The following is a 22037-nucleotide window of genomic DNA, read 5'->3' as shown; positions in this document are numbered from 1 at the left end:
GTTGGCGAAGAATATCGAATATAGCATACACTGCCAAAAGAATGAACAAATCTGTCTTGGACGAAGTACAACCAGAATGCTCCTTGGAAGCAAGGATGGCAGGACTGCGTCTCATATACTTTGGACATGTTGTCAGGAGGGATCAGTCCCTGGAGAAGGACATCATGCTTCGCAGAGTATAGGGTCATCGGAAAGGAGGAAGACCCTCAATGAGGTGGATTTACATGGTGGCTACAACAATGAGCTCAAGCATAACAACGATTGTGAGCATGGCACAGGACAGGTTTTGTTCTGTTGTCCATAGGGTCGCTATGAATCGGAACCAACTCGATGGCACCTAACAACAACAACAGAAGTGAGTCACTAAGTCCAGCCCACACTCAAGGGGAAGGGAATTTAGCTCCAAGTTTTGAAGTGAGTATCAAAGAATCTGTGGACATTTTAGACTATCACAAAGAATATGGCAAATAAAGCTCAAAGAGAAAAGAACTGGGGGAAAGGAAACTCTGAGAGTTCAAATGTTTTAGCAGACTTTAATAAAAAAGAAAAAAAAATTTTTTTTTTTTATATTAATCAGCCAAGAGGCCTTAAAATTATGTTCCTGGTTCTTTTCTCTGTTCATGCATTCTCATTTTTCCTCACTAATGTATTTGGCTATTCCTTTTAAAATTTGCTCCCAAGAATACCTCCCACAGGGCAAAAGCAGAGCTGTTAAAACATTAATTAAAATACATAAAGCAAGCATTATAATTATATTGGAGATAGGGAGATGAGGCTTTGATTCCAGGACAAAAAGTTCATCTTCAATCAGTCAGTAAGCCTGTGATATTTATGAGGTACCCATTAGAGAAGAGATGCTTAGATGAAACTGGTGCTTTAGAGGAGTAAGTTTTTCATTTGCTCATGTATTTATCCAGCAAACATGTTTGCTGCCCTCCTCTGCACCAGCCTTTCTGAGAGGCACCAAGGTCATAAAGGGTGAGACACCGTCCTGCTCGTGAGAGGGCATGCACAGACACGTACACGCATAATCACGATACCATGTGATAAGCTAAGCTTGAGTGATTTCCTGGGCTGCCTATACCTTCAAGATCCTTGAGGGCAGATACTGTGTCATCCCTGATTTTCTATCCTTGACGCCTATCATAGTGGCTAGTTCATAATGCTGTTTGTTGTTATTAGGTACTGTCAAGTCGGTTTGGACTCATAGCAACCTTATGTACAACAGAATCAAAAACTGCCCGGTCTTGAGCCATCCTCACAATCGTTGCTATGTTTGAACCCATTGTTGCAGCCACTGTGTCAATTCATCTCGTTGAGGGTCTCCCTCTTTTCCACTGACCCTCTACTTTACCAAGCATGATGTCCTTCTCCAGGGACTGGTGCCTCCTGATAACATGTCCAAAGTATGTGAGATGTAGTCTTGTCATCCTTGCTTCTAAGGAGCATTCTGGCTGTATTTCTTCTAAAACAGATTTGTTCGTTCTTTGGCAGTCCATGGAATATTTGATACTCTTTGCCAATGCCACAATTTAAAGACCTGACTCATACAAGAGGCTTAAAGATGTCTGATGAATTTGTTGCTAAATCCAGTTTATTCTGAAGGCTGAGGTGCCTAGAGAGACTAACGAGCAAAACACAATACCAGATGCTGGGCTGGCTCCCTTCCTCTGTGCTAAAGGTCCTAAGGGAGGTATTTTTGATTTGTGGCTGCAGGTGTGCTGACTTCCCCTGTGACCTTCTTCTCTCTCCTCTGCAGACGCAGCACAGTTCTCTCTAGGGATCTCGCTTCCTTGGAGGCAGCTTCAGGCCTCACTGAGCTCCCAGTGCTCCTTCTCCACTCCTCACTTCTGTGCCCCCCTGTGCAGCCTTCCCAGGAGTGCCAGGGGTGACTGCGTTTAGGTTGCTGGCTCTAGAGAAAATCCAGGAGAAAGTTGGAGGAAGCTCCTTTCCCCCACCCCTGCTCAGAGAATATGCATTATATTTTTTAGCCCAGAATAGGAGTAGCTGGCTCTTTGCCTTAAAATTACAGTATTTTGAGCAGAGATGGTTTTGCAGTGAGTTTTTTTCAATGAAATGTGTGTAATGTATGGAGGCTAAAAGCCCCACCCATGCAAAGCCTTGCTAGACCTAACGGTTCAGCTTGAGCTTGAGGGTCATCGGTCTGCACATTAACAGGTTCCCAAGTCCTTCACCACATGCAATAAACCTGCACATGTTTTTAGTTGTCTTTCCCTCAGTAAGATACTGCATTTCAACTAAAAAATTGGTTGAATTGCAGGTTGTCAGGCACAAATTAACGTGAATAAAAACTAGTTTGTACCACGAAAAATACAAAGCTTGCCCAGTGCTACTTTCTGGCAAGATTGGTCATCGGCATTACCGGTATTCTTATAGATATGTCTTCACTGACTACCATTGAGACCAAGACAAACACAGAGAACACTTAGGACAGTCCTGAGCAGAGATCTATATGCCACAGACAGAACCGTTTACATCAACTATCAGAATGAAGAGACTAAATTATAACAGAAGCTTATGTGGTACTTTATACACAAAGATAAAACCAGCTGCCATCAATTCAACTCCGACTCATGGTGACCCCATGTGTGTCAGAGTAGAAGGAGGAAAAACAAAACTCCAGGAAGAGTGATTGCAAGCACGTGGTCAGGTTCAGCTTTTCTGAAGTGTCCACGCTCAAGCTGAAACTTGCCTGACAAGAAGGAACCTGCACAGGAAGGCCTGAGGAAGAGCTTTCCTGGCCAAGAAAACAGAAAATGCAAATAGAGGGCAACGAGCTTGGTGTTTGAAAGTAACCAAGATAAAGGCCTGGGGCTCAGTGAGGATGAATGCTGAAGAGAAGAGGGACCCAGGTGCCTGTTGATGAGGCAAGATGATCATAAAAAAGTAACAGTTAAGAATGGAATAGAATATGAAATAAAAGAGATCCTGGAAACAGATGATATAAAAATATGAGTTGGAGATTTTGGAAAAATCGAACTTGCTCCAGGCATGATTTTTATCGCTGCCTTAGTAGCATTTAAGGCTGTTTCTGAAGGAGGCAATCTGCAGGGGCATTCCCTTGAAATGAAGAATGAGACACTGTTGGCTCTTTAAAGAGTCTTGTATCCCACCCCAGGGTCTGTAACGCACAACTTTTTCTTCGATTACCAACATAATACATGCTTATTACAGCATATCTGGAAAATACAGAGAAGATAAGAGGAGAAAAATATCACCCCAAATCCAACTACCCAGGAGTAACTATTGTTAACTTTTAGGCATTGACTGTTTAGTTCTTTTTCTAAGCTTAGTGGTTAAGAACTCAGGCTCTGAAGTCTGGGTGAGAATCCTGGCTTTGCAACTTGCTATTTGGGTATGTGGGTAATTTGCTTTTCAATGCATGTTAATTGCTTATAAAATGCCACATAACTCTCTGAAATCTCTTTAAATCTCTGTTTTGTCATCTGCCAAATGGTGGCAGTAATATTACTCTCTTCATAGAATTGCTGTGAGGAATAAATGAGATAATCTGTGTAAAGCTCCTGATTTAGTGCCTGGCAGGTAGTACCCATTGCCGTGGAGTTGATTCCAATTCATAACAACCCTGTAGGATAGAGTAAAACTGCTCCATGGGGTTTCCAAGGCTGTATTATTTAGGGAAGCAGACTGCAACATTTTTGTTCCAGAGTGGCTGGTGAGTTGGAACACTGACCTTTCAGTTAGCAGCCAAGTGCTTAACCACCGTACCACCAGGGATTCTTAGTATACAAAGTACACACTTAAATGCTATCATTTTACAAAATTGGGATAATATTGCAAAACTGTCAGTATATAAATTATTATTCTAGTTAACAGTAAATGTTTCTACTTAACTATTTTTCTATGACGCCATTTTTAATGGTTACATGACATTTTACTATAAGGATATAATATAAACCCACCCAGTGCTGTCGAGTCGATTGGGTTTCCAAGGATATATTTTAGTTAATTCTCTACTGTAGGCTGTGTCCAAATTTATACTATTCTAAAAAATTCTATGGATAAAATATGACAAACTTTCACAGTTGTTTCTCAGGGATAAATTCTAAGAAGTGGCTGTGTCAAGGGATAGGTATATTTCCAAGACACCTTGAAGTAGATTATGTCTTAGACCATGAATTTAGATAAGACCCTGCAGAAGAATAATGTCTGCAACTAAATATTCCACAGATGTTGCAATTTTGTAGGCATGATTTACCATCAGCTTAGCAGAAATACCCCCTCTCCCCCCAGTTCATCTCCACAGCCCTTTCCACCTTCTCTGCAGTGACATCTGCCCTCACTGCTCAAGGAAGCTTCTCAATCCAAGCTTCCAACTGGACAAGTTTGATTGTAGTTTTCTGATTTACTAGGAATTCTGTGCTTACCATTTGTCTTAGTTTCTTAGTGCTGCTGTATAAAAATATCACAAGTGAGTGGTTTTAAAGACCAGAATTTTATTTTCTCACAGTTTTGGAGGCTGAATGTCCTGATTCAGGGTACTGGCTCCAGGGCAAGTCTCTCTCTGTGGAGTCTGGATGAAGACCTCTTTGAGTTCTGTAGACCAGGCATTCCTTGATTCCTTGGCAATCTCCATGAGACACATAACTTCACTGCTTTCACTTGGAACCGTAACTCATACAGTTTTAGTGTATTAGAAACCCAATCCCCTCATTTTACAGACGAGGAAATTAAAGTCGAAGGAGCAAGTGATTTGCCACAAGCTGGTCCTCTGGTCCATGCTTTGTTAGGCTGTGAGCTCATTCAGAGCTGGTTCTTGACCTCTAGTGCCTAGTTCTGCAGCAGCACATGTAGGTAGCCAGTAAAGTCTGAGTGAATGACTCGTGAAGGGACTTACAGCTTCCTAGGATTTTGTAGCTGGCAAGGACCATCGAGGTGTAGAAACTGAGGCCTAGATGAGTTAATAATATGTTGTGCTTACAGCTTTTAGTGATAAAGCTAGAATGACAACACAGGTCTCTCAATTCCCATGAGAGACAAGAAGAAGCCAGGAAGACAAGGCTTGGTGAGGTGAGGTGGGGCCATGTAGAGAAGGGATTAAACTCATTCTGCCTTGCTCCACTGTGGGCAGAACCAAGACCAAGCAAAACTGAAGTGGTGAGCAGGCAAATTTCAGGACAATATAAAGAAGAGCATTTTAATGGTTAGAACTGTCCAAAACTGAAATGAGTTTTCTTGAAAAGAAAGTGGCCTGCCTTTAACTGGAAGTGTTGAAGTAGAAACAGGGTGATAATTTGTCAAGTATGTTTTAAAGGGAAAAAAAAGGTTTTGTATGAGGGGTTGGAATAGATGACTTCTAAGGTCTCTACCAACTGTGAGATAAAAGGATTTTGTGAATATACATGTATCTATTTTTGATACGTTACTTTGTAGTTGATTAAGTCTTTTGCGTGTGACTCTATGGCCTTTCTCATTATAAATAGGGTCAGATAAATTCTAATGTCTTTAAAAAATTTTTACTGACCCAATATTCTGTAGTTCTAAATAATCTTCTTTCTAGTGCTAATTCAGTGTGCTCCACACAGTAGGAGTTCAAAAAATAAATTTAAATTAGCTCCTGAGTCGACATTTGAGAAATTGACCTACAGCCTCAATGTATTTGAACAAATGATTGAACTCAACTGGCACATTCAAGAGCACTAAATATTCATGACTTTTTTTTTTTAATTTAAAAAAAGGTGAAAATTAAAAGAAGAAATTTGGGTGGATTGTACTGTGGTGAGATAAAAGAGTTCTCTTGTTGGGTTTCTGAATGATGATATGAAATTATGGCTAGAATTATTTCCCAGAATAGAGAAGCCTTTTAATATTAAATGGCAAGCGTGATTATATTGCATTTCACGTATAGGGTTACTGAAAGACTGTCCATAGTATAATCATTTCATCCAAACTCTAGTGGTAAGATAGCCACATAAACGAACCGTATTCCAAGAATACTTTCAATTTTCAAGATTTCATATCAGAAATAGATATGGCGGTCCTAACAAGTTCATACTTTGGTTCGGTAAAAGACACCACTCTGAAATAGCAATCTAGCAAAGGTCTGATGAGTATTGTAGACGATAGCCATGATGCACTCATGTAATTTCAGCCAGGAAGGAAATGGATTAAAAAATGACGGCAAAGGCTGGGTTTGTTTCTTCCTCATTAGAGGACTAAGTATAGAAATCCATATCCAAATCAAGTAATTCACTTGATCTATCAGCAATGAATTGGGTACCCTTACTAGTAAAAAAAATTTGGTTGAAGGCACAATGGGTTATCATTGTGCTAGAATATCCCAGTCATGCCTTTCTCCACCGGGTATCATACTCCAGGGGCAGCAAGATCTACATTTCAGACCTTGTGCTAGAAACTAGAGAGAGAAAAATATCTGGTATGAATGTTGGCCTGAGAGAGGCATAGTAAATACATGGTATAGTTTCTTCATGGAAACCAGACTGGGCTCAGAGTTCTTTCTGACCCAGGACTTCCAACAGTCACTGCTAATCTATAGCAGAATTGGCACAGAGGTGACATTTATTAGTCATTCCTGATGGAATACCAAAGGTTCTCCAGTAACATGTCTCATTCCAACAGTCATAATCACAGTTATTTTATGTTGATAAGCTAAGACCCATTTCACATGTGTCCTGCTGAAGTTTGAGTCGCTATGAGTCGGAATTGACTCAACGACGCTGGGTTTTTTTTTTTGTTGTTTTTTTTAAATTATTCTCAGAAACAGAAAACCAATTTAAAAGAGGTTACCTCCACTGCTGCTTTTGCCCTTTCAAATTCCTCTTCTAAGGAGTGGTTTCTGGAAAGTAGTGAACTTCCCCAGCGCTGTTCTTTGGTCAGTTGGGCCTAAAATCAACCAAACACATCATGCTGTAATACTGGAATCACATGATACAAAAAAATACAAGTGTTTTTTCTTTTCCCACCTCACTTCCCTGTAGTTCAAGAAGCACCTGATCTCATTCCTGGAGCCCTCAGCACCTGATCTCATTCCTGGAGCCCTCAGCACCTGATCTCATTCCTGGAGCCCTCAGCACCTGATCTCATTTCTGGAGCCCTCGGCACCTGATCTCATTCCTGGAGCACTCAGCACCTGATCTCATTCCTGGAGCACTCAGCACCTGATCTCATTCCTGGAGCCCTCAGCACCTGATCTCATTTCTGGAGCCCTCAGCACCTGATCTCATTCCTGGAGCCCTCAGCACCTGATCTCATTTTGGGAGCCCTCAGCACCTGATCTCATTTTGGGAGCCCTCAGCACCTGATCTCATTCCTGGAGCCCTCAGCACCTGATCTCATTTCTGGAGCCCTCAGAACCTGATCTCATTCCTGGAGCACTCAGCGCCTGATCTTATTTCTGGAGTCCTCAGGACCTAATCTCATTTCTGGAGCCCTCAGCCAGAACAATGTATTTCAAACTGGGAAACTGTCAAAGTGTACGCACACACAAGATCCTTCTAACAGAGAGTTTCAGTCCTAGTTATACTGAAATACCAATGCTCAGACCCCCCCTCCCCACAAAGATCCTACTTAAATTGGTCTTGGTTCCAGGGTGCTATTTTAGTGAACCTGTACAAATAATTCTAACATGTAATTAGGATGGAGAATCTTTGTTATAAGGCTAAGCCTAGAACCTGATATTTGAGCTTAAGCTTCTTAGAAGGAACAAACCCCAAACCAAACCAAACCAGTTTCCATGGAGTTGATTGTGACTCATGGAGACTCCATGAGTGTCACAGTAGAACGGCTCAATAGGTTTTCAATGGCTGACTTTTCAGAAGTAGATTGCCAGGCCTTACTTTCAAGGCATCTCTGGATAGACTAGAACCTCCAACCTTTCAGTTAATAGCTGAGTATGTTAGCTGTTTGCACCACCTAGGAACTTGTTAGGAGGACCTACCAAAACCAAACCAAACCCATTGGTGTCAGGTTGATTCCAACTCATAGAGACCTTACAAGACAGAGTAGAACTGCCCCATACGGTTTCCAAGGAGCAGCTGGTGGGTTCGAAATGCTAACCTTTTAGCAGCCAAGCTCTTAACCACTGCGCCCCGAGGGTTCCGTTAGGAGGACCAGCCACAGATAAAACTGTAAAAGCTACAGAGGTGGAAGTGTGGCTTCTGGGCCTTTCTCCTTTTGTGCTCTGCAGATCCTCATGCTGAATTCTCTTTCCTCTGCCTTCCCTTTGTTAGCATGAAGCCATCTATGTCCCATTTCTTCAGGACGCCACTCTTTGTTAAATAATAACGTGGCACTTAATAAAATCATGTCTGATAATGCCAACTGCTTTGTCACAATAAGCAGGCAACATGATACCTAGCTAAATGCAAATATTTCCAGAACACAGCTGATATGTCTGTGGTAACTTTCTAATGTTATTAATTCTTAATTTCATAAAATCAAATGCATCCTTCTTAAAAAAAATTAAACATGGCAGATAAGAGGTGTATCTCTAGACTTTTTCTTCATACTTACACACATACTTACGTACCCATAGACAGAATACAGTATTGTGTTTAAAAAAAAAAAAAAAAACTTTAAAAGATAAATGGTATACCATTCTGCAAGTTACCTTTCTCCACTTGACATATCTTGGGGTGTTTCCACATTTAGTTCTCCACCCTTCCCCAGGATTCTGAGGAGGGGCTACTGTGGTTTGCTCGGCCCTAGGTCAGTGGTCATCAGGTTTTTCCAATTTCTTACCATGTAATTGCTTCTTTTCTCGTCTTTCCCCTCCACTGTGGGGCCCACAAGGGTGGAATTTTCTCTGGTAACTTCTGTACCCCCTGTACCTAGCACAGGGACTGGCAAATGAGAGTGTCTCCCAGATGCCATGGAGTATAGCTGAGGATAAGTGTGGCGAGTAGGCAGGAGAGAGGCTCGTAGAGTAACTACCCCTCATCTCTCGGGGGTGGTGGTGCCTCCTTGGCCTGTGTGTGGATTGCTCTACGGCAAGGATGCTCAGCCCTGGCTTCTACTGGATGCACGTAAGCAGCTCTGGCACTCATCATAGACCAAGTAAATAAGAATTTCTGTGGGTGGGGCCTAGGTATCGGATGTTTTAAACACTCCCCAAGCTCTAGAGTGAAACTCTTCAGACAGTGCCTACCATTTATAAAGCTTAGCTGACGTTCAGTCTTCCTCTACCATCCCTGGTCCTCCAGAGCATCCTCTTTATTAACCCACAGTAGTAATACCAGGGCTCACTGCATGCCAGCCGCTGTTCTAATATACTAGACACTCTAACTCATTTAGTCTTTTCAACAAATCTATGATTATCATAAGCTTCATTTTCAAGATGATGACCTTCTGGCACAGAAAGCTTAGTTAACCTGCCTGAATTTCCACAGTTAGTGAGTGGCAGGCTGGTACTTCAGGGGCCATGCTTGTGACCACTGTACCATCCTGCCTTATAGGGGAGGCTGTGTTCTCCTGGTTGTTTTAGGAAGACACACAGCTCAGAAACGCTGTTCCTTCCTGACTGGGTCATGTGTGGGTGAGGGAGTCAGTCAAGAAGCCCTCAAGAATATAATATGTACATGGGCTGAAAACAGTAATAATTATTATGGACACTTTTTTTTTTTTTTTCTGAACATAAAGAACAGTCGTAGACTGCATTTGGCTTTAATGAGTGTAGAAGGTTAATTTATAGAAACATTATATTTTCTACCCTATGACATGTCCCTGGCATCTTCTGGCAAACGGTAGGTGCTCAAAAGATGGTTAATAAGTATTGGTTGAAAATACGTGTTGAAAACATTCAGAGAATATAGGAATATACACTGTCAGTGAAACTACACTGAACATATGAAAACATGAGTATATGAATGAGAGCTATTTTTTCTCCCACTCTGGCAGGTAGCTGTGTGTTCTCAGTCAAGGCTGCCCGGTTAACCCAGGAGGCTAAAGAGAGCTCACATGAGGTTGGGAGGGGACTAACTTTTTAGTCCTGTACCTGGAGCAGCAGAGGTCTGTGCTAGCAAAGCCCGGTGGCCCTAGTTTGGGGTGTGGTGCTGCATGTGACTTAGTGGCTGCCTAGGTTTTTTTTTTTTAGCGGGGAGCAGGACCTGCTAGCGGGACAGTGGGGACAGAGCGGTGCCTGGATCAGAGAGGGGGTCACCAGTGCCTCTTTCTTCAGTGGCCAGGTCAACAGCCACCACCTACCAAGAAGGAGTATCCTCCCTTGTTCTCTGGGCCCCAAGGAAGTCACTGCCTTCTCTCAGCTCAGACAATTAACTCAGAGACGGGGGGTGGGGAATCTTTGAAAACTTGAGAATGACAATCAAACCAACCCAACAAGTAGGGCTTACAGCCAGATTTAACACCTCCTACGCAAATAAAATAGCCCTGGTGGTGCAACTGTTAAGCTCTCAGCTGCTAACCCAAAGGCTGGTGGTTAGAAACCACCCAGAGGCTCCATGGGAAGAAGACCAACTGATCTGTTCCTGAAAAGATTACAGCCTAGAAAACTCTATGGGGCAGTTCTGTTCTGTAACATAGGGTCTCTATGAGTAGAAAATCGACTGGACAGCACCTCACAACAATAACAGCAACAAATAAAATAGGACATTTCTTGTGTTGCAGTGTTGTGGTAACAAGTTCGTACTCACTGCAGAAGCGAAAGACCTTGGATTCATCCTGAAAAAAAATGAAAGTCTTTTGTTTGAAGCCTAGACAATCATATTTAGTTTCAGAGTCAAAACTAATTCAGAATATCTGAAAATTGAATTAAACACTAGTCAAACGGAGTTTTGCTTACAGACTGGAGAAATAAATGTAAACAGGTTGCTATAAATCATAAGAAAGTCATGAGAAGTATATATTACAAATGATACTATATAGTTTATGTCTATTTATTAATAGCATAAATTAATCTTTTGCCTTGTGGCTGATGTTTTTGTTTAGAAACCGTATGGCCCCTGTTATTAATGAGTTGAAAAGAACATAAGGACCCTCTAGGCATAAAGAAGGATTGGCTAGGCTTTCTGTAAGTTGATGGAGCCCTGGTGGCACAGTAGTTAAGTGCTCAGCTGTTAAAGCCAAAGGTCAGCGATTCGAACCTGCCCAGCAGCTCCATTGGAGAAAGACCTGGCAACCTGCTCCCGCAAAGATCACAGCCCTGGAAACCCTATGGGGCAGCTCTACTCTGTCCAATAGGGCCAGTATGAGTTGGAATCGACTCAATGGCATACAACAACTTAAAAGTTGGGTACTTATTAACTGTTAACCTCTCACTTCTAACTTTGGTTCTGATCATAATACAGGCAGTTGTTTTGGTTCCTAATCTATGCACGTGACATTTCTCAGCCTACTGTATCCTGTTTCTGGCAGTGACAGGCCTCGAGGGAGCAGGCTTCTCATCTGCTGGGGAGTTAGTGTGGTTGTGTTCCAGGAGGGCTGGCTTAGGTTGCTTCCTTGGGTTCCCTCTTCATCACCAGAGAGATAAAAAGAAAAGGGAGGTTACTAAAAGACACAATTGTCTCTTAGAGGAAAAAAGAGGCCCCCAAGTGAGTGGGTACTGTCTGTGCCACCCCACCACCTGTAACCACATCTGTGCAGAGCCCCTCTGCTGCTCTGTCTGTGGAGGACAGGGCGCATGGGCAGAGATTAGCTGATGCTGCACCCTGTCACCACGGGGGTTTATAACAGAGTGTTACCTCCCAACATACTGTCTTCAGAGTGCTTGATCTTATGCTTGTGAATGTTCAATAAAAACTCAACTAATTATGATAGAACAGCTTCCGGGTCATCCACTAGGAGGCATTTGAGAAATCCAGTAGGCCTGTTAAAGAGAAATGTGTCTGAAACTTTGAAAAAGGCAAACTGGGATTGCTGGTTTCTTGGTGTCACGCTAGAACATTTTCTGGTAAGTCTGTATTGGTTTTCTATGATGGCCATAACAAATTGCCACAAACTGGGTGGCTTGAAACAACAGAAATTTGTTCTCTCACAGTCTGAAGTCTGAAATCAAGGTGTCAGCAGGGCTGCACTCCTTCTGAGGCTCCAGAACCAGTTCCTGTCGCTGTCAAGTCAATTCCGACTCACAGCAACCCCACGTGTTGGAGTAAAACTGCTGAAAAGCCAGCGGCTGGTATTTTGGAAGTAGGTCACCAGGACTTTCTTCGGAGACTTGATGGACTTGAACCACCAACCTTTTGGTTAGCAGCCTAGTGCTTTAACCATGTGTACCACCCAGGGGCTCCTGAAGGATCTAGGGAAGAATGCACTCCTTGCCTCTTTCAGCTTCTAGTGACTCAGGAACTCTTTGCCCGTGGCAGCCTCACTCTAATCTCTGCCTCTGTGGTGACATTGCCTGCTCTTCTCTCTCAAAATTCCCTCTGCCTCTGATAGGGATCCACCTGATTGCATTTAGTGTCTGCTCAGACAATCAAAGATAAACTTCTCCCTTCAAGACCCTTAAATTAATCACATCTTTTGTCATGGTAAAGTAGCATTCCTTCTTTTGCCATATAAGGTAATATTCATAAAAAAAAAAATATTCATAGGATCCAGGAATTAGGATGTGACCATATTGTGGGGACCACCATTCAGCTCATTACAGCCCCCATTTGACACTCTTGGGTCACAGTATATTTGCTTAACAGATACAAAGGTGCAGATGGTTTGCCACCTTTAAGACTGCTAAGTTGTTAGGATGTTATAGCTTGGTAGGGGGGTTAACTCCAAAGGTGATGTAATCTCATTGTCTTGTAGAAAGTTAACCCACCCGGTACCTAACCTGGTGAAATTATTTTGGTGTGTCTGTAAACCTCTGTCCTCAGTGCTTTGCTTTTGGGACCAGCTCTTTTGTCTTCCTGCTGTTCCCTTATTGATGAAATGAACTGGCAAACTCTGAAAATGTAGACTCATAGTAAGAAATAAACTGGCATGTATACAATGATGTCACAGATGACTCAGAAATGGCATTAGGAGAAGAAAAGAGGAGAAAGCACTGCCATTTTTGTTTCAGGGCACCTCCTTGAAAGGAGCCCTTTTCACCGTGAAATACTACCTGCCTTTCCTGTGAGGCCCAACCTAACAGGACTCCATTACTGTCACTCGCTTCCCCTTTGTCTGTGTTTCACGATCCAAATGGGTTATGAATCACAGGATGCAAAGGTCACCATAGATCAGGAAGGAGAGGCAACACATCTCTCGGGATTCTCAGCTTACAGTTCGTAGCCTCTCTACCATTTAAAACAGCAGGAGCAAACAGAATCACTGGATGAAGGAAATTCTGTTTCAATAGTACAATTGCTATTTAGGTAACAGCTATTTTCCATGTCCTTAGAAAGGTCTTAGGTTATCACTAAGACAAGTGTTCTCTTTCTCACATTTTAAAACGATTTATTTTGCCCACAGGAGCAAAAGATAAATGCTACGGAATATAGGTAAATACTGAAGGCATGAAAGGCAGTTTTCAAGCTGAGATTAGTGTGTAACTACAGATTCTGAAACTTCAGCAACTTAGCAGCGTGCCCAGAAGTGCTGATTTAGGGCTGAGGATGAAACAGAGATTATAACATGTGGTAAAGGTCAGCCTTCTTTTCAACCAAGACACTTTTTTTTTTTTTTTAGTCTAATTACATTATGAGCAAAACCTATAATATGAGAAAACATATATACGTGATACTTGTAAAATGTTGATATTGCTTGGTACTTAACTAGAGTTATGGTAAACAAAACCTTTATACCCATGGGTTTGTGTTGCAGCTGTTTGGTAACATAACGTCTCTATCAGGGGTTCCCAAACTTTAGCGGGCATCAGGATCACCTGGACGACAGCTGAAACAGACACTGGGCCAAACTTACAGGGTTTCTGATTCAGTAGGTCCAAGATGGGGCCCCAAATCTGCATCTCTAACGAGTTCCCAGGTGATGCTGATACTACTGCTGGTCTTGGGACCACATTGTGAGAAGTTCTCATCTATGTGCGTATGTAATATATTCACATGGTTCAAAATTCATAAAATGTAAAGAGAATACAGAGAAACATCTGTCTCTTGTTCTTGAACCTCAGCTACCCCTCCTCATCCTATCAGCAGCCAATGTATTTCCATTCAAAGATATTTTATGTCTATGTATATTATATACACATATGGAGTCCCTGGGTGGTGCTAATGGCCAAGCCTGTGGCTACTAACTGGCAGGTTGGTGGTTTGAACCCACACAGAGGTACTGCAGGAGAGAGTCCTGGCAATCTGCTTCTGAAAGATCACAGCCATGAAAGCCATGGAGCACAGTTCTGCTGTGCAACACGTGAGGTCGCCGTGAGTTGGAATCGACTCAACGGCAACTGGTTTGGTTAATTTTTGGATGATTTTTAAAAATGCTCCACAGCTACAACAACCTCCAGGAAGTGCCTTGGCCTTAAATACAGTATTTTAACTGGTTTAAGAAAATTGATTTTTAGGGTTTACACTCCCCAAAGCAGAAAGCTTTTAGTTCCCCTGGCTGTTGATTATTCTGAATAATAAGCACTAGGCAAAGAGAAAGAAGAAGAAAGAATTTAAGAACTCTATAAAAAGAATATTGTGCTTTGTTCTTTTTATTCAAAATAATGATTTTGATTAAAATTATAATTTGAAAATGACTATGGTAATCCTGAAAACCGTGGTGGCATAGTGGTTAAGAGTTCGGCTGCTAACCAAAAGGTTGGCAGTTCAAATTCACCAGGCTTTCCTTGGAAACCCTACGTGACTGTGTCCTATAGGGTCACTATGAGTCAGTAATCCTAAGGAGCCTGGTGGCACTTGGCTGCTAACCAAAATGTTGGTGGTTTGAACCCATCAGCCAGCTCTGTGGGAGAAAGATGTGGCAGTCTGCTTCTGTAAAGATTTACAGCCTTGGAAACCCTATGGGGCAGTTCGACTCTGCCCTATAGGGTACCTATGAGTTGGAATTAACTCTACAGCAGTGGGTTTGGTTTGGTCCATGGTAATCCTAGTATAAATTTGTTGGCTAATCACTCATATTTCTGGCTTCTCATACACTTAAAAAAAAAAAAAAATTTTTTTTTTTTTTTGATCTTTGTATTATTCCTAGAGATTGCCTACCAAAACACATTTCAAAAGGTCAATGTCCTTTCAAAGGAGTTCTTGGGTGGTGCAAATGGTTAATGAGCTCAGCCACTAACCAAAAGATTTGAGGTTCAAATCCACACAGAGGTGCCTTGAAAGAAAGGCCTGGTGACCTGCTTCTGAAAAATCAGCCATTGAAAATCCTGTGGAGCACAGTTCTACTCTGTTACACTTGGGGTCACCAGGAGTCGGACTGACTCAACAGCTAGTGGCAACTGGTCGTTTAAGAAAAATTCCAGGGGGAAAAGGGATCTATTTAGTTGTAGAAAGAAAAATATCATATAGCAACTAGCAGACTGTGGACAACAGTAGGACAAAGCCATTGAAAGCACAAGCTCTGGAGTCAGACTGCCTGAGGCCAACTCCTGGTTTACCACGGACACCAACTGGTGACATTGCACAAAGTACTTAACTTCTCTGATCTTCAATATTCTCATCTTTAAATGTATATTCGCTTACAGACTAGAAGGAGGAATTGAGTACAATAATTCATGTAAAAACAAAAAATGCTCAGTACATAGTATGCTCAATAAAATTTGGTTTTTACTATTATTATCTTTCTGTTAAGTGTTCATCAAGGGTGACTTCAGAAAAGAAAACCAGTTCATTAAAAAATACTCATGGTTACCTTGCTTTTGTTTAGTGGTAAATGGAGATTAATTGGGTTATTGGACTAGAACAGATAATTTAAGCATTCAACTCACTGAAATGCTCAGGATTTTTTTTTTTAATCAGTTAACAAACATTTGTCGTCAAAGACACACACCAAAAGCTGTCCCTTGTGTGTCAAGAGCAAATTCCTAGAGCTTTGTGCAAGGTGTGACAGCACATGGTTCCCATCTCCATCCAACCATGATGTTCTGTGCTGTGGAACATTAAAGGTAAATAAGTGCAGTTCTATTACCAGGCATAAGTAAACATTATTATGAAAACTAGCTTCAAAAATGATCAGGAATAAAACTTTGTCTTCCTGTCTTCTTTTCTGCCCTTGAAATAACCATCAGCTACTGCTTCCAAACTGATAAAATTCTCAGGTATTGTTATTGTTGTATTCCTTTTTTGTTGCTATTCCTCAATTTTTTTTTTTACTTCAACAAGTATTTGTTTAGTGCCCACTATGTGCAGATTTCCCATTATGCTGAAAGTGATCTTTCAGATTTTCTTACTTCCTGTCTGCCGTCCCTCCATTTTTAACTTCTACCTCACTGAGGGCTCATTGTGTGGCCAGGAGAAGAAAAAGGGACATTGATGTGATCCCTTACTGTCTTCCAATAAACTATTATATTTACAGTGGACTATCTAATGGTTTTCTATGAGACATAAAGGTCCTTGCTACTTCTTATAATCTAACTCTGTCTCACCTAAGTCTTTATGGATAGTAGACATTAATCACATTTATGAATTGAAAAAGAATGAAATGGAAGTTACATGCATTTCAGGAAGTTAGGGTTTGAGAATAAATTTGGGAAGGGGAAGCACAAAATTATGCATGGCCTCAGTCGGGTGACAATCCTACTTTCTTTCAAAGTTTCTCAAAGAAAATGAAAACATTCTTTAAAATGATGTAACTGATATTAATCCTGTAAAATTTAGTCATAATCAAGGCTTGCAATGAGATGGAAAATAGGTATTTTGTGAGTTTTCTCAAGTGGCTAAGCATGACGTGGTTGATACAAGGTGGTATGTGGCTAAGAGCTAGGGCTTCAGAAGCCAACGGGTAAGATTTGAATCTCGCTCCTCCCTTCCTTCACTGCGTCTCCTTGGGGAAATTACTTCTTTTCTCAAAGATACATTTTTTTTTTTTCATCTGGGAAGTGGGGATAATATCACCTCCCAAGGTTGTTGTAAGCATTTGAAATACTATGTAAGAAATACAATTTCATATTATACACATGAAGTAAGTATGTAATAAATGATAGCTATTGGCAGGCATTTCCTTTTACATTAAAATTTTTAGAAAACACATCTGCATTTATATCTTTAAGTTTAAATTGTTCTGGGTTGTGATACTACTAACTTGATGGCTTTAGGACTATGTGAAAGTAAGCTTTAGCTGTGCCAAAGTCAGCAAAACCAGTGAGTTATGTGGCTGTGGCTAAGTACTTGGAGACTGACTGCTACCTTCGCAAGGCGTTCAACTTAGGTTTGCAAGAGCCTGTCCTGGCATTTCCCTTCCAGCGTCCAAACTTGAGCCCCCATTTTCCAGCAGAAGCTTGATTCTTTTTCTGTTGCCTCACCATCAGTATCTTAACCCATTTATGAAAAAAGCCTATTTTACTTCATTACTTTCTATGATTTTCTTCAATTCTTCCAATGTTTTTTTAATTCTTTAGGTTGTACGTTTTTTTTTAGTGATTAACTCTAAAAAAACTCAGTGCCGTCGCGTCGATTCCGACTCATAGCGACCCTATAGGACAGGGTAGAACTGCCCCATAGAGTTTCCAAGGAGCGCCTGGCAGGTTTGAACTGCTGACCCGATTAACTCTAGGAAATATTAACTACACAGTTTCTGTAAGTGTCAAGTAACCTTATTCTTAATTACACAGTGATTATGTAATTTATAACCTCCTGCCACTCTGATTAGCTCATTGTCAACAAAACACTATTTGAAAGAGACTAGACTATGTTTTTCCCTTTCCCCATCTTGAAAAGAAAATGAGCTAACAGAAGAATTGTTCACATCATGAGCTTCCGTTCTCTTTGTGATTCTGAAATACGATTTTTAAACAAGGCTTGCAAATTGCTCCTCACCCATTGAGTCACTGCCTACGTTAGTTTATGCTGGTTTGAGGGAAGAAAACTTTTCCTTGATTTTCCTGTGAGCCATTTGGGAGGCAGCAGGGCTGTAGCAAGTTTCGGTGAGCTAAAATTACTTATCTGAATGGTTTGCAAGTTGGTTTTAAGTTGAATTTTTATACCACCCTGACTTAGTCATCTAGTGCTGCTATAACAGAAATACCACAAGCGGATGGCTTTAACAATGAGAAATTTATTCTCTCACAGTCTAGGAGGCTAAAAGTCCAAATTCAGGGTGTTAGCACTAGGGGAAGGCTTTCTCTGTTGGCTCTGGGAGAAAGTCCTTGTCATCAATCTTCCCCTGGTTGAGGAGCTTCTCAGGGCAGGGGCCCTGGGTCCGAAGGACTCGCTGTGCTCCTAGCTCTTGTTTCTTGGTGGTATGAGGTGCCCCACCTCTCTGCTCGATTCTCTCTTTTATATCTCAAAAGAGACTGGTTTAAGACACAACCTAATCTTGTAGATTGAGTCGTGCTTCTTTAATAACTGCTGCTAATCCCATCTCGTTAACGTCATAGAGATGGGATTTACAACACATAGGAAAATCACATCAGATCATAATATGGTGGACAGCCACACAATACTGGGAATCATGGTTTAGCCAAGTTGACAGATATTTTGGGGGGACACAATTCAATCAATGACACACCCTAATCAGAATTTTCCCTTATCTACGTAAACAGATCATATATTTAAGAGTGGTGGCACAATGGTTAAGTGCTCTGCTGCTAGCAGAAATGTTGGTGGTTCGAACCCACCAGCCGCTTCATGGGAGAAAGATCTGGCTATCTGCTCCCATAAAGATTACAGCCTAGAAAACCCAATTAGGCAGTTCTGCTCTGTCATATAGGGTCGCTACTCTGTCATATAGGGTCGCTATGAGTTGGAATCAACTTGCTGGCACGCAACAACAGTGTGTTTATAAGCAGTAAAAACATCTTTTTGTCTTTTATTACAAACAGATTAATCAGTCTATTCTCTTTGTCCTCCATTTGAGTGACTTGGTATTTCAGATGTATTAAATCCCAAATTCATGAAATTTTCCTAATTTTACCATAGGTTGGAATTAAAACTATGAGATTATAAGTTTCATGAGTTTAGGCAAATCTTGATAAGTAAACATGCAGTGTTTTTTAAAAAGTTAAATTAAGGGATAAATTCTTTAAAAATAATTGGTAGCCCTCTAAAAAGATTCACTACAATTTATCTAGACAGACATCTCTCATACCATATTTTAAACTATGTTTTAGAGGACAGAATTGGGAATTGCACATAAATTTCCCAGTGTACATGGCATTTGCTTAAAGCAAGGCACTCTGGTGAGTGAGAGGCAGGGCGGCGTGGGGGATAAGATCAGAAAACCAGCAGGACAGTGTCCGTCAGAGGAACAATAAAATAAATGCATTGTGGGTCTCTACGGCGACCAAGGACCCCAGCTGAGCCTCCTCTCCCCAGTTGGGAATAGAACAGCCCACCTGTGCCAAGTCTCACTCTACTGCAAAAGAAATGTTTTATGGCTACATTAAATTGTACTAGGATTCATTTATGAAACCTTACAGATTACTGAATCTTAGTCTAAGTTTCCAACAAATTTATCAAGAAACGTTTCCCTCGTAAATGTTATAAATTTGCTTTTAAAAAGCTACGTTAGGAATGAGCACAAAGGAAGAAAACTCAGCTTTCATGTCCCATTCACAATTCACTCAGCTCTGCAGAGTTGTCTGTTCAGGGAGTTAGCTGACTTGCTCAGCTGAGTAGAGTTCTGGGGTCCACCCTTCTCTTGTAAAATGTGAATTGTATATGAGGGGGTGCTATCGGTGGCCTAGAGAGATTTCTAGAGGCCTTTCGTTTCTTTACCAATTCCTCACTGTCTTTGTCCTCCTCTCTGCCACTTATTAGTTGTGGGTCCATAGACAAGTTTTTAATCTCTGTGCCTTAGTTTTCTCATCTATAAAATGGGGTAATATTTTTTTTTGTTTTTGTGCCTTAGTTTTCTCATCTATAAAATGGGGTAATAAGTGAACTTACCTCATAGAGCTGTTTATCAGGATCAAATGTGCTGATATATATTAGAACTTCTTGTCACAGCACTCAGTAATGTTTGCTATTGGAATTATCCCTTTATTTTACCTCAGACAATGTATTTCCTCTCACAGTTTTAGCATCTTATCTAGTAAACTCAAGAAAATCTCTCTTGTTCACTTTAATCACTTATTTTCCTAAAAATGTAGTCTCTCTTTAAGGGGATTGTAAGCTCCCTGAGTGCATGAATGTGGACACACACTTCTTAAGAGATATTTGTGATTTTAGGTCAAAGCTTTACCTTTGGAATGTGTTCAAGGGAATGAAAAGATTGAGACAGACTTTGAGTCTCCTTGAAACAGTCTTAACCAAAGAGATTACTCACTACTGACAAGCCATTTATTCTGGAGAGTCAAGCAGCAGAAAGACAGATCTGGGTTCATACTCTGCTTCCACCGGTGATTAGCTGGGTGTCCCAGGACAAGGAATTTGACTTCACTGAGACTGTTTAAAGTGTCTTTAAAATGAGGATAATAATACTTCATAGGATTATTTGAGTGTCAGTATAAGGTATGAAAATCACAGAGTAAAGTCCCTAACACTGGGCACTCATAAATGGAAACTCTTATTATCATTACATGAGTCGGAATCAACTCTACGGCACTGGGTTGACTGGGTTATTATCATTACTACTAATATTATAATTACGTATTCTTCAGGATCCAATTTATTTTAATGTGACAGTCTTTTTTTGTACTTTGTGCTTTCTTCTACAGGGGATAGACGTGAATGAACACTCGAGAAGCAATTTCCTCTTTTTTGTGTTCTGTTACATAACTAGCACTAATGCTGGAGCAGAACAAGTTTTTTACAGCAAAATAACAGGACAGTAAACGCTAGGGCAAGGAAAGCACTAAGTACACAGTGAATTCATTAACACGTTTTCCAGACAAAAGTATATGTATCATCAGTTATTTTAAGCATCAAGATAGATACTGAATAAGAAAGCACATGAGATACAAAATATAGAAAAATATTTCAAACCTTTCGTGCAAAATTTAAATACAGTATTTATGATAGATTTTATTTATTAAAAAAAAGATGCATTCATCAAAGAATCAGTTTTGTTACCTGTGTCGGAGCCACTAATTCCAGCTCCGAAGCTGACTCTGAGTTGAGGGCGCTTTTCCCACCACTCAGTTCTGGCTGAGATCTGTGCTCTGAGGACCTGGAGGGATGCAGTAAGTAAATTAGAGCACATCGTGAAAGAAGTTCAGCCTGAAATCCAACCAGGAACCTAGTTAACTTGGACCATTAAGAGCAAGGAAACATAGCTCTTGTCAGAATTTTAATGAAAACATAAACTTTATATATTTCAATTGTGATGACCATTTTCAGAATTTTTTAAGCAGTTGCAATGTGCTAGGTGAACTAAATTTAGAATTTAGTTCAATTACGTGCATAAAATAAGTGAACAATGTTTTTGCTACAGAAAGCTCTGCTTTATTAAACAGATACTGTTTTGTTTTGGGGGAGACTGTGTACAGAGTATCTCAGGTGTGATTTCATTGTTGTGTAGCATTTGAGATGTTGTGGTAAGTGGACAATGTGTGAGGACAACAGGCACTGGTAAAACTTAGGTGGCCAGGCTTCCTCTTGGGCAGCCACAGACTTTTCTTCTTACTTGCATTACCAGATGGTAGATGATTAAGTAAGCCAGAAAAGGTTACCTGTGTAACCAGAGAAGTCTAATTTTAATATCATTCATGTGATATTATAGTGAATACATACATAAATACATGCTTGCACCTATTTTGATTCATCAGCTCAGTCACACATTCAGAAAATCATCAACAAATGTTGAATCATGCACCTCCCCAAATCTTTATTGGCTAAATTTTGGACAATTCAGATGACATGATTTAGCATTTGTAGAAGCCACACTAGAGCCCTTGAGCGGTGCAAATGGTTAACATGCTTGGCTGCTAAGCAAAGGGTTGGAGGCTTGACTCTACTCAGAGGTGAAGACAAATCAGCCATTGCAAACCCTGTGGAGCACAGTTCTACTCTGACACACATGAGATCACCATGAGTTGGAATCAG

The 22037-nt window shown here is 40.8% G+C and overlaps 1 protein-coding gene across 5 annotated transcripts in view; it reads right to left on the bottom strand.

Moving 5' to 3' along the window:
* PEX5L (peroxisomal biogenesis factor 5 like) overlaps positions 1-22037 on the bottom strand; it is a 266941-nt gene that overhangs the window by 62588 nt on the left and 182316 nt on the right. For all 5 annotated transcript variants that reach the window (XM_049881882.1, XM_049881854.1, XM_049881874.1 and 2 more), the window contains 2 exons: positions 21066-21162; positions 6790-6885 (listed from right to left, as the gene is read on the bottom strand). In XM_049881882.1, coding sequence (XP_049737839.1) covers positions 6790-6885; positions 21066-21162 — 193 coding nt within the window. The remainder of the gene's footprint in view (positions 1-6789; positions 6886-21065; positions 21163-22037) is intronic.

The sequence above is a fragment of the Elephas maximus genome, chromosome 1, assembly GCF_024166365.1.
Source record: "Elephas maximus indicus isolate mEleMax1 chromosome 1, mEleMax1 primary haplotype, whole genome shotgun sequence".
Classification (NCBI taxonomy): Eukaryota; Metazoa; Chordata; class Mammalia; order Proboscidea; family Elephantidae; genus Elephas; species Elephas maximus.
Note: the sequence above shows the minus strand (reverse complement) of the source record. Positions and strands in the feature narration are given on the sequence as shown.